At 42.2% G+C, this 13,251-nt stretch overlaps 1 protein-coding gene across 2 annotated transcripts in view; it reads left to right on the top strand.

Annotated features, from left to right (window-relative positions):
* Positions 1–13,251, top strand: part of fgd (faciogenital dysplasia) — a 55,320-nt gene that overhangs the window by 27,120 nt on the left and 14,949 nt on the right. The window contains exons 2-4 of one of the 2 annotated variants that reach the window (XM_034211187.1): positions 8,987–9,157; positions 11,013–11,214; positions 11,527–12,130. In XM_034211187.1, coding sequence (XP_034067078.1) covers positions 8,987–9,157; positions 11,013–11,214; positions 11,527–12,130 — 977 coding nt within the window. Of the gene's footprint in view, positions 1–8,986; positions 9,158–10,741; positions 10,898–11,012; positions 11,215–11,526; positions 12,131–13,251 lie in introns of those variants that run through there. The other variant, XM_034211188.1, reaches the window with a different exon arrangement.

Genomic DNA, 13,251 nt, shown 5'->3' on the forward strand with positions numbered 1-13,251 from the left:
CTGGGCTGGAAGAGGCAACATATTGACCTGCTCTGGGCTGGGGTGTGCCGCTGGGAGACATTTTGACTGTCAGCAGCCTCATAGACACTCCCCTCCACATGCTGACATCCATCCTGCCTGGAACAGATGCACGGTGGGGCGGTGGGCACCCTTCCTCCACACCTACTACAGCTATGAGGGTGGAGGCTGAGTCGGAGGCCACAGAACTGAAAGAGGATATAACATTTCTGGCCGCAAGGTGTGGGAGGAAGTAGTGCTAATAGCCATGAAACAATGAGTTGAATGACACACATACAGTATATCTAAACCAAACCAATATAATTGTATTTATCTGTAAACTCAAGTTATCTTTCACCCACACAAAACTTTATTATGTGCATAAATGTTTTTCTTTATAAGCTAATTACAAAATACAGCATCTGCATTAGGAAATACATTTACGTATTAGGTAGTATTTAAGTATACTGTATGTCCACATAATACCCACTTTGAGTTGACAACTATTTAAAACGTTTAAACTATCAAGCTAAAAATCGAAACATGCTCTTTTTCAAGTAGTTTTAAAAGTGTCCTTATTATTTAAACACTATAAATTAAAAGCAGAACCTCAATCAAACACGATACACTGTACATAGTTTATCTATAATTTCCCTAAATAATCCTTAGTTCAAGCCCTAGAGACACACCCACAGAGAATATACACATAACTACAGGGAACTAAAATCTTATCTCATTGCAAACATGTTCATATGTAAACTGGAAAAGCTGATTTCATTGGACACGCTCTGCATACACCACTTCCCTCTGTTGTTCTAATTGGGCAGACTGGCTTTTCCAGAGGTATAATTGTGGCCTTGAGAGGTGTGATTAGGTTGGCTGTGAAGTGTTCCCTCAGTATGGGTTGCTTTTTATTTGGAAAGGGAATCATTTGGTGGGATGTGTTTTTGGAAGCCGCTGTCACAGTGGAACATGCTGTAAAACATTAGCAGATCCCAGCGTAATGGTGACAATGTTGACACGACTTGAGTGTCAAAGTAATTCTGTGGGCTGTGCTGCAGATGGGTTTCTTAGGAAGTTAGGCGACCAGGCTTCACCACAGAAATAAGTATGCTTGTGCATGTTAGTATTCATATGCACATGTGTTCGTGTGTCTGCATGCGTAGGAAGATGGCTGGTGCGCTCCTGGAGACACTGTACTCAACATTATTCAATGTGGAAGCCATCAATCACTCAGCAATGAACCAGTCATGCAGTCAACAGCATGGCCGGTTTTTAACTGCTTCTGTCCACCTCAATGATTGGTTAATCCCACCAATCAATGTATGGTAAAATAATCAATGCGCTCACACTTCAGAGACCCTTAATCAATATGAAGAGTGATCAGGCCTTGATCCAAAAGATTAAACTGCATAATCCTCAATACAATACGGCCTTCCTAAGAGGAATGATTTAAATTTGTTTTGAAAATGCTATTTCAGGCTTTGGGTGCTGATGGTGACTCATGGAGCAGACCAGTGTTTGTTATGACCTACCCCCAACCCCAGTGGGTATGGAAAGAGCTGGAGTATTTTTCCTGCTCCAGCAGTTAGAAATTCCCTTGTGACTGAAGGTGTGTTAGTGTTAGGAAAAGATGGACGCTCCTGCCGAGCTTTGCCCTGATGGTTGTGAAAAACTGTCTTTTGGGTTCCAGCGTTTCTCAGTGAAAGCCACCATTGAGAGCTGCTACAGTAAGCTTCAGTAGTTTCTGGGACAGTTGGGCAGTCATCTCCACGGGCAGGTTTGTAAACCCCCTTGTTCTCCCCTGTGTGTGTGTTGTCCTAATTGCCAATCTGTGGCTACTTTCCTTTACAGTAATGCTGTGGGCTACTGCACTGCACTGCATCCACACAAACAGAGACTCACTTCTCTGCACCCCGCCTCATAAAAGTCCTTCGTCAAGCATTTGTTGTTGTGGGGGAGGCCCTGAATTAGAGAGGCCACTGTTCAGCCATGCTGAATGTGTTTGATGATGATTTTGAAATCATAATCATCCCTGTGTCATGTCCTCACATCGTGTTGTTACTTACTGTAAACTCTGCGTAGGGTTGCGTGACTTTCACTGTGCATTGACAGCTGAATAAAATGACCTTGAGTCACACTGTTGGAAAAAGGTCTCAGGTCAGTGAATGTGTCATATTTCACCCTCTGCTTTTCTTCTCTCTGGGTAATACAGTCTGCTCTTTGACCCATGTGCTTGTCTACAGCACATTCATGTGTGTGTATTTCATTTACTGGCTGTGACTAAGTGCTGACTGGTGTTTCTTCTTCCATCTATGGGCGTCAGCTAGGATGCTTCCTGATTTATTAATTTGTCAAGACGACCATTTTGGCAGAACTGTGCATCTACTATAAGCAAATGTGGTTCTTTATAGTTCGCCATGACCTACCTACTATATTAGCGATATAGATCAGAATTGTTGCCATGGCAATAGCCTCTTCTTCGGTTTCCTCGGGGGGGCAATAAAGTGGATCCTTTCTAGAGTGACTTGATTTAGTTTGGGACTCCACAAAGACAATGGCAAGCTGATATTAACTTGTCAGTCTTCGCTTGAGTTTAGCTTTCTCCACAGCAACAGTGTATCATTACTGGAACCAAAAGCAGATGGGCCTATTTTCCTCCACTGTATTTACAGCGTTGACTGCTGGGAGTTCACAAACACACCTCATCACTGGTCTCGTTCTTTAGACTTTCTAGCAAAACTACTCAACTGTAATTTATCTTATCCCTCTTTTTTTCCAAACTTTCCATCCATCTGCTCTCTCTTCACCCTTGTTCCAACCCTGTCATTCTCTCCCTTTCTCCCTTATCCCCCGAAATCGCAAGCCCTAATCTTTGGGAGCTGGTGAAATCCTCCCACTTAGAGCTCACTGTGCACACTGACCTGATTTCTGGGGAGAGGACAGACCTAACAAGATGTCTTATCTCCCCTTCTTTAACCCTGAAAGGCCATGATACAAGTGAAAGTTAAGATGCCACTAATTCCTTAACAACACAACAAATAGTCTCTGTAAGCACATGACTAACTGACAAAGAGAACATTTCTTGTTATGATAACAGCGCATGATAAGAAATAGATGAATATAGATTTGTAATCTGGGGCAGATGCTACAGTGTGTAAGTGGAATGTTGTTGATCTTTCTGCATGTGTGTTTGCATGAATCCATTGTGTGTTTTAATAAACCCTGTGATAAAGTGTGAGCCTTGTTACTCTGTGAGGGAAACCTGCTGATTGTCGTATATTCAGGATCTGCTCTACTTTAGATTCTAGAGCAGCTGTTGTGAACTGATTCAATATTTGGTCTCATAGTTTCAGCATTTGGATAGATCGTAGCTTGTTAAAAGACATATAGCTTTTTTGTGCACTGTAAAAAAGGTTTCGATTTCCTTTTGTGTGATTCTGTTCATTTTGTTAAAAGTATGACTTACTCACTTGACTTTCCCTGGGTCTTAAACGTTGATGTACTTCCAAGTAATTGTGTTTCTCTGTGGATTTCTAGCTCAAGGTTTTAACCTCTGAGGTGATAACTGAAAAGTAGATGAAGGTCAACGAGCTCATTAGGGAAGGAAGAGAGAGGGTGAGGCGAGAGATAGGATGAGTGGGTATGAAGTGGTTAATTGCATGGGGGTTAAAACTAATGATGGATGGCAACCTCCATGCCATCTTTGGTACTTCACTGCTGTGGTTTGGGTTATGCTTTCTCTTCTATGCATCCTGTGTTCCTATTGTTTCCTCGCCCTGTAAAAACAATTTTGTTTTATTCACGATACATGTGTGTTTCCGAGAGTTTCGAAGTTGGGGTTGTTAAAGTTTTTTTTGGCTCCTCACCTTCTTAATGGCCATTAAAAGATCCCCCCCTTATACACTGTAAGTGACAGGGACTAACTCGACTGTTCTGGTTCTGCAGACAGAAGGGTGATTGTAGTACTATCCTTAAAGCTATGTGGCTCAATTGCCATTATAAATCAAAGAGCCATTAGATGAGAGACTGACTCAAGTGTTTCAAGGTAACAGACTAGAGAAACCGGATCAATACGATCGAGAGAGACCAAAACATGGACACATACAGAATGAGATGAGCCAAGCAGGTATAATACAGGCAGAGAAACAAGGGAAGATGTGGGAAGAATGAGCTGCCATACTCAGGAATAATGTCAGTGGCATTCAGCTGTGGGTCTTGGAGGAGAATTGGGGGGGGGGGTTGGATGTGATGGGAGCGGGCTCTCAGCTCAGCCTCACCAGGGGTGGGTTTGCAGGGAGGAGGAGAACTGATTGACTGGCTGTCTGACTGGGGAGTCTGCTGAATCTGAGTGATCTGTCTCCCCGACAGCACTGGGGCGAGAGGACTGTACTCAAGGGATGATGGGTAATAAATGACTGTGGGGGGGGGGGGGGGGTCGCCTCAGGGCTGACGCTGACTGACAGCCAGCTAGGCCTGTGCAATTTTTTGGGTGCGTTGCTGTTTGGGTCTTTTGAAGAAAAGAAGCAAGGACAACTGTTTGTTTGAAAATATTGTACATTTTTGAAGACATAACAGTTTCTGTGTCAGATTAGCTACTGCCATTAAAAGCTACATTTAAATAAAAAGTGAATTATGGGTAAGAACTAAAGACTTATTGTCAAAGAAACAAGTTATAGTGAAATTGTTTTTTGTATTGCCTAGTTTGATAGAAATGTGCCTTTTTAGCTTTCAGTATCAAATGAACTAAATTCAAGTATTGATTCGTGCCTTGTTTATGTCATTTAAGATTAAAATCGAAATCTTAAACTCTTGAAAAAGCTGCATGTGTTAAATTACCTTTTAGAGAATTTATTTTATTTTTTCTGAAAATAGCAAGACTCAGAGTTTATGGATTGCAGCTCTTTGAGTTTGTGGCCTCATCAGGAACAGTGGTGTCTTCATTTAAATTCTAACATCATCATTCTAACGTGATCACCATGCTAACTCACACCACAGTCAAATATATTCAAATAAAGTAGTAGCCAAAGTCATGTGTGGGTTAAGCAACATGTTTTAAAATGACACAGACAAAAATACCGTGAGCCTCATTTTGTGACCGACTGGAAAGTGTTAAGACTTTGCCTGACAGGTTACACATTCTTTTTAAAAGTGATATTCTTTATTAAGGCATTTGCAAAAACGTTGAACTTCAGGGAGAAGCTGTCATTGCAAACAGGTAACACACTGACACTTACTGCTGGCATGTAGTGACACGAGAGACATTCCTTTTTCTTGTGACAACAGTGTCACCAGAGATGTGTTGGGGTCACGTGCTTTTCAAAGAGAAGGCGAGAGTGTCTTCACATTCCCAAAGTGTCTCTGTCAAATACCGGAGAGTATGAGAGTATGAGAGTATGAGAGTAAGGTACACAGCAGCCCTTCACTGTGTTTGTAATACACTGTAATGCAGTCTTTCAGGTTCTGACCCAAAACATTCTTTGTGCGTTTTTCAATATGTTCTCTCTCAGTTTGTTACATCACAGCCATGAATGAACATGGACAGGTTATTTGTTACCTGGTTAGCCTGATTTAAAGGGGCCCTATTGTGCTCATTTCCAGGTTTCATATTTGTACTTTGTGCCTCTACTGTGAGTCTGTGACACATCATGTTCAAAAAGGTCTTTATTGTTCTCATACTGCCTGTGCTGCAGCACCTCTTTTCACCCTCTGTCTGAAACCAGAGCCCAGTCTCCTCTGATTGGTTAGCTGGCCGGCTCTGTTGTGATTGGTCAACTGCTTAGTGATGTCCCGTCCCCTAGCCTATAACGTACAATGTGTTGCGGGAGTGTTACATAGCGATGTCCTATGTTACGAAAGTAAATCTAGAAACTCTCTCTGCAGGGAGCTTTGGGATTTTAGCCTTTGCATACCATTTGCATGCAAAACACCTATATAACAGGGACCCTATAAAATATGCAGAGTGACATATATTTGCTGGAAGTGTTGAAACAAGGAAAGGTAGTCATGGTAACTCACATCCTTATTGTTAGCATGGTTATAATATCCTAATAAGTGTAATTCCCATCAAATTGTCCCATTCATCCGTCCCTCAGTTACTGGAAATAAGCAGAGGAAATTAATGAGTTCCGATCAGCGTTCTCCTGCGTTATCACAAAAGCCTGCAGAATTACAACCTTAATCTCTTGGATCCCTCAGAGTCCAAATCAATTAAGTGACTGACTCATATAGCCTCAGACAATGTTTCTATCTACTTGATAGTTTTTAAAATGACATGAAATGTGGTTTAATGAGTGGTGTGTTTATAGCCCGGTTGTAAGAGTATGCTGGTGCTTCCACAGTGACTCACATGCACGTCACTCTGGCTCTGGGAGGAGGTACTTGGATCAGGTTTGGCAGGTGAACATACAGGTGCAGCTCCTCCAACACAGCTGGGGAGGCCAGGTGAATCTGTGTGTGTGTGTGTGTGTGGTATTGTGCTCAACTTAGCTTTGAACTACTTTTTTAGGGTGTGTGTTTGTGTTATGTCTGTCACAAAGGCCTGTCTCAGTTGAACACACGCACAACTGGGGGGGAAGGATTTGTTTTGACAGTGACCGGGTCGTGTTGAAGATATTCTTTCGCTCACTTGCTCTTTGGACCTAAGATATGTGAAACTGAACTGTTGGTGGCACGGTAATAAACCTTTTTCTCAGAATATGTTGCACAACTATATACTTTCTTTCTATTCTGTATATTATAATTTGAAGTGCCTAGATACGTTTTGATTAGGAACAGTTTAGGGATCATTATAGAGTGATAAATACATGTTATTTGCTTGCTCACTTGATGTATTTCACTGTTTTTCCTGGTTACTGTTACCATGACGTGTCCGTTTTATCCTTGGTTTGTGAGATTTTAATTAAGTAAAACTGTGTGTGTCAGCTACTCTCTTTGCTGCGTCGTCAAGTTCCAGTTTGGTGTTCGACAGTTTCATATGAGGGCCTGGTTTTACTCTCAGGTTGCCATGGCTACACTGAGTTTCCATAGGTACCAGCCCCTATGCCCCCGTCTATCCGTCGCTGTTTGTTTTTCCCAGGAGCGACCCGAGGAAGTCTTGGGTCAGAGAGTTCCTCAGTAGGCAGTCATTTTGCTTTTCATGCTTTTGCACTTGATCATAGGTCAAGCGATTCCTCTGCTAATACTCTCTGTAAATCAGAGAGGACTCAAGGGTTTGACTCAAATGGCAAGAGGCACACCGTATAGCTGTGGCGAGGGACACAATTCAAGGATGGCCAGAGCATTTGTGAAGAAACACAATTTAGGTTTTTGTACTGTATAGAGCAGTCTGCAAGCCTCATATTTTCCCCTCGCCTGCTTTTTCCCCGCTGTGGTGCAGAGATGTTGTGGGAGCCTGCAGTGTGCCACATGGGGCAAACAGCGTAACAGGACTCATTACTGACAGATTCTTCTCCTTCCACTGCCTGAAGCACGGCTAAAAAACACCAAATTAGATGTGCCGGGGCTCTAGTGGGAGCACGGTGCAATCTCAGGGCTGTAATCCAGTTGAGAAAGAGTTGGGATGACGAGAATTAATCCACAAGCCTAAAGGAACAGACATATGTGGCTGTAGTTTACATAGTTATTAACATTATCTACTGAGGGACGTCTCTTGCACAGACACATTCAGATAACATCTTAAACTGCCAAAAATACGTGCCACAATGTATGTATGGTTGTTAACAAAGCTGGATTTCTTTCTCCTCGACTTTGCTTCTTATCATTGTATCTGTCTGTAAAGCTGATGCCACATTAAAGTTATAATGTCTGTCCTTAATGTGTTTCTATGTCTGGATCTAGGTTTAGTGTCATTATGACTGTATATACTATAGACTCTAGAGCAATTGTCGTGTTTTGATTGGATACAAAATATAGTTAAGACAGTGATCAAGCCTGAAACTGAAAACAAATTAACCCATGGTTTTACTGATTTATTCTTTAACTCACGTTCTAAGTTTAGATGCATTTTAGTGCATAATTGGCACCTCGTTTATCTTTTCTCACCACTTTACTTGTCGTTTCCTCTAACCGGAAGATTTTCTGAGCTCTCTTTATCACAAGTAGACTTACTAGAGCGGTTGAGACTAAACAATTGTCTGTGCAGCCAAACCTGATATAGCTTACTTATCTTTGGTATACAGGAAGTCCATTCTTCTATTACTGTAAAAACACAAGGTTGAACCACACTGTTGCACTCAGTGGCATGTTCCTTTTACCAGAAACACGGGCACTGTAGTTTATCTTGAGTTCATCACAAATGCACGGCCTTTGTGCCCTAAATCCTGGCTATGTGTTACTTTGATGTTGTCTTTACCTCTTTCTTTCTTATTGATTTCGAAATAAATGATCTTAGGGGATTGGTTGTGGTCTTTTTACTTCAAACCAATCTGGGTCTTTAATTGTGTCATCTTTTGGTTTTGAAATGAAATACACTCCAGCTTCTTTAGTCAGTAAAGGTCAGACCAATAAAACCAAAATCAGCTTCCAAAAGGACACAATCAGAGTCAGGAAAATACAATTCTCTAACGGAAATTGGTCTTTGATGTGGCTCACTAACCAAACTACATTATTCAGCTTTTCTCTCGTTCTCTCTCACCCACACACAATCTATTTACAGACAGCGTCCAGAGCAGATTAGATGGAGTCAATCAGATACAGGCCTATCAGAGAGTGTGAGAGAAACCAATAGGCTGCTCAGTGTCTGCTGCCTCAGGCCTGGTGGCAGGATCGATGGCGCAGAATTTCTCTCCTCTCTGGTCCCACTGATCTCTGTCCAAGGGCCACGTCCTCACACTGAGATCAAGGTCATTCACCTAGCGCTATCAAATGAAGCGCACCACTGCATTGCTGTAGCAGGATTACGCAGTTTTTTGGATGCGTGTGTTGCGATGAATCTCATTATATCGATCAATACCTGATATTGTCTTTCCTTGTGTCTTATTTTCTCCAGACCTTCCTACCTCCTCTCTGCAGTACCAGTGCGGATCCGGGAACCACCTGTGTTCTCCACGGCTGGTGAAGAAAGGCCCGACCCCCAGACCATGTCACGACAAACCCGCCATCAAACCCCGGCCCCAGCCCTCCACCTTACCCAGACCGCCAACTGCACAGAAACCTCAAGGTAAAATACTGTGGCAACTCTTTCAAGGCCAGATTTGACATTGTCACTATAATTGAAAAGTGCAGCAAGATGGGAGCCCTGCTATTGAGCCGTCATTTGTTCTGACAAACCCTCTTTTATAACATGGTGCGTGTCAGCTGTCCGACCTCACTCTGTCACTCACACGGCTCAGTAGGTCACCTCTGAAAGAGCGGCTGGTGTAAAGCAGGCCAGTCACTCCCAAGTGTTGATGTGCGGGCATCATTTGAAGAATGCTAAATATGAATAACATGTGTTGTGTTATGGGAATTACTGAGAAACATTGTAGGAAAATAGGCTACTGACTTGGCCTCAATATTGAAATGGCTCACAACTAATCAAAGTTGGCTGGAGACTGAAAATAAGATAAATATGTTACTATTTACTATCAGTGTTGTGATTCAGGAAAGAACTTTTTTTTTTCAAAATGATATTGTTATACCCTGAATGTGAGCATCTGCCTTTTCTGTGTTTCTCTTCTCATTGATTTATGTGTTTGTCATTTTGATTTGTCCCACGTGTGTACAATGAGTTATTCCCAGGTTTAGTGATACATCCAAATAGTTCATGGCCAGTAATTGTACAATTTTAGCTGCTCACTTAAGATGAGTTACTGCTAGAATAAAAGTGCTTAAACCTATTTAATAATATATTAAAAAGACAGCAAGTAGAAAATACAGTTGACTGAAATGGACTACCAGTGATAATAATGTGCCTAACGACAAGGAATCTAATTTATATATCACATTTTATTCCGCTGGGCAGAAAAACATTATTTCTCAGCACAATTCTAATAATAGTAGTGCACTTTAATAGAAACAGTGTTTCCCACCTGACAGGATGAAAAAAAGCGCTTTTATTCCACCTGTATCTCATCCCGAGAGAGTAATCATTCTGGAAACAGATTATTTTGGAGGAGTAGGAACTATTATATTATTATTATTATTAATATATATATTCCTATATAGTAGGAAATAGTCCTGAGTGTCTTTTAAAGGTTGCTGGAAAAACTCATATTTTCATACTAAAATATGATAAACAATGTGAATGCTAAATGATATGACCAAATCACCAAAACATATTTTTAAATGCATCACGTCCTGTCATGTACACATAGTTTACCGTGAGTAGAGAAAAGTTTACTCAACCTTACTTTTTCTCTGTGACACACACACACACACACACACACACACACACACACACACACACACACACACACACACACACACACACACACACACACACACACACACACACACACACACACACACACACACACACACACACACACACACACACACAGAGGAAGTGCTCAATTTACCAAGGTTAACACATCATCACATGTCCTGGTTCCATACCTATGGATTTCAAAGGAGACAATATATGCAAATATTCAGACTAGACAGTGAAATCGTAAGCCCATATTATGCAGGCATGCATGAATCCAGTGTGCAATTCTAAAGACGGTGTCATAAACTCTCTGTCTGTACTTTTTTTTCATCTCACTGGAACCGCGGTGAGTTACACACACACTCTTCTCAGCATCCTGTTCTGAAATAAGGAAGTTGTCAGAAAGCTGCAGCTCAGTGTTGCTCTCACTCTGCATCGCTCCTACTAGATTCTATGTCGGACTGTACTTTGTTGGATTTGGAGTTATATCTAGTGTTTTTTCTTGTCTTACGTGGAAACAAGCAGGCTTCACACATGGACCCAGCCATGGAGGTTTTCTCACTTGGATTTATACACGTTACCTGATTTAATTTTTTTGCTTGTCAGTAGCCTCATGCTTTTCTCTTTCTCTGCTGTTTTTTCCTCTTCTGGATTTCTGCATCTGTAGTGCCCCCTAAACCTTCGCACCTGCTCGCCCTTGGGCAAGATAAGAAACCTAAGAGGATCCCTCCGCCTCCATCCAGGCCTCTGCCTGCTCCCCCTCCTCCACCTAAACCAAAGCCCAGTCTAACCTCTCCTGGCTCGGGGGCACAGTCACAGAAAGAGGCCCAGAAGGTGGGGCTGCTCATCGAGAGGTTTGAGAATTCAAGGTAAGGCCGGGACATTTAATCAGAAATCATACTTGCTTTGCCTGTCAGGTTCATATGTTGTTCTGAAATGGTTCGAGTATGTGTCTGGATCTGTATGTCGATGTAAAACAAGAAGTGTCCTTTACGTTAATCTTTCTTTTGGTCTGAATTGATTGTATTGCTTGAGTGTGAAATGTAAAAAAAACTAAAACACATTTATTCTCATTATTTCTCCTGAAGACAAAAGTGTATTGATTTTTCATTTAGCTATGTTTAACGATGCACATTTTTTTCATTAAAGTAGGTGCAACAGTGTTTGTTTAATTTTCCCAGGGTTCCCATCCTGGGGGTGCTCCCACGGTCCCAGCTGCACCTGTCTCTCAGAATGGACACTGCGTCTGACATCACTTCCTCCTGCGGCCAGGACCCCACGGCGAAGGTCGCAGGAGACCCCCCCTCAGTGGACAAACTTGCACTCGGCACCTCTGAAAGGACTCTTGAGGTGTCTGAACTTTCCCGTCTGGCTTCTGTACACATCGACGGCTCAGATGACACCCAACTGGACGACTGTGACATCACACACAGCGTTGGTTGCATCGACGAAGTGGAGCGGGAGGAAGGGACCTCCCACGAGCTCCTGGACAATCAGGACTCCTCGGAGCAGAACGGGAAGATTCCCAACCGGGACAGCGGCATCGACAGCCCGTCCTGCGCGGCCGAAGGGGAAGTGTTCCCCAACGAGGACGCCATCGACGAGGAGGATCATTACGACAGTGTCACGGAAACGGAGAGTGTGTCCTGCGTTACCCTGGGTAACAAAAGAGACTCAACACAGGATGAGGACAGTGACTTGGATGAGGGGAGCAGTGGAGAAATACACTCTTTGACAGACACACAGACTGGGTATCTGACCGAAGCACACTCAGAGGCGCACAAAGTGAGTACCTCGCATGCTTCAGCATCATCAAGTCATAACCATAAACCTGAAAGACCATCATTTAAAGTCTGAATAAACCTCCCCCCACGCACCTCTGAGGTGGTCATTAATGTCTCCCTCTGACTGCCATCCTCCCGCTGCAGTACACTTTCTGATTTATATTTCATGTTCCTTCAACATTTTCAGGAATTATCGAGGCATGTTTATATTGAGCACATCCTGAAAGTTTAAAAAGCCTCATCTCAGACAGCCTTTCATGTAGTGGAAAAAAGTGGCTTGTGTCTATTATTACCTCAGCCTGGGTGAACATTTTCAAAGAATACTTCTGCATGAAATGTTAGACACTTATATAGCCTTGGTTTGCCGGTCACAAGTTACTGACTTATATCTAAAAGCAGCTCTGCCGTTACATAAAAGGATGAATACCTGCCCAAATGATGTAACATGAGCTTGTGATGACAGCTAGATAAAAGAGTCCAGGGACGGATATCTTCCCGTTGCTGAGCTCAAGTTTCACTTTTCTCTTGTCCTTCACTGACTATTGATTGTCAACAACACTGATACCTCAAGCAGTGCACGTACTTCTCCTTCAAATCAAATCAAATCAAGTTTTATTTATATAGCACATTTATAAACGATTTTTGGCCAAAGTGCTGTACATATAATAAAAATAGCCTACAGTAGAGACACTTTACAGCAAATACAACAGCACATATTGTTCAGAATATCAGTATGAGAAAAACGACACCCTCTATCCTTAGACCCTCCTTGCATAAGAGTAAAGTCTTAAAATATGCAAAATGATGACGAGATGAAACAATCTCAAACGAGAAGAGACTTTAAAGACAAATATAAAATGTGAGAAAGCTGAAACTAGAGGCAGAGTTTTAGTTATCAAGCGTCACATTACCAAAACATTTTTATTTTGGAATTTTGCCGAATAAAACTTGCTCAGTTTTGCTTTTAAAGCTTCAAAACACTTGCAATGCTCACACGAATGTCACACAAACATTTGTCTTCTACCGACCGCCCACACCCACAGTCTTTTGGGGAAAGGTATCTCCGCTATCCAGTGCTTCCTGATCCCAGCACTGAGGTGGAGTGTGTGTGTGTGTGTGTGT

Source organism: Gymnodraco acuticeps, unplaced genomic scaffold (genome assembly GCF_902827175.1).
Source record: "Gymnodraco acuticeps unplaced genomic scaffold, fGymAcu1.1, whole genome shotgun sequence".
NCBI classification, from domain to species: Eukaryota; Metazoa; Chordata; class Actinopteri; order Perciformes; family Bathydraconidae; genus Gymnodraco; species Gymnodraco acuticeps.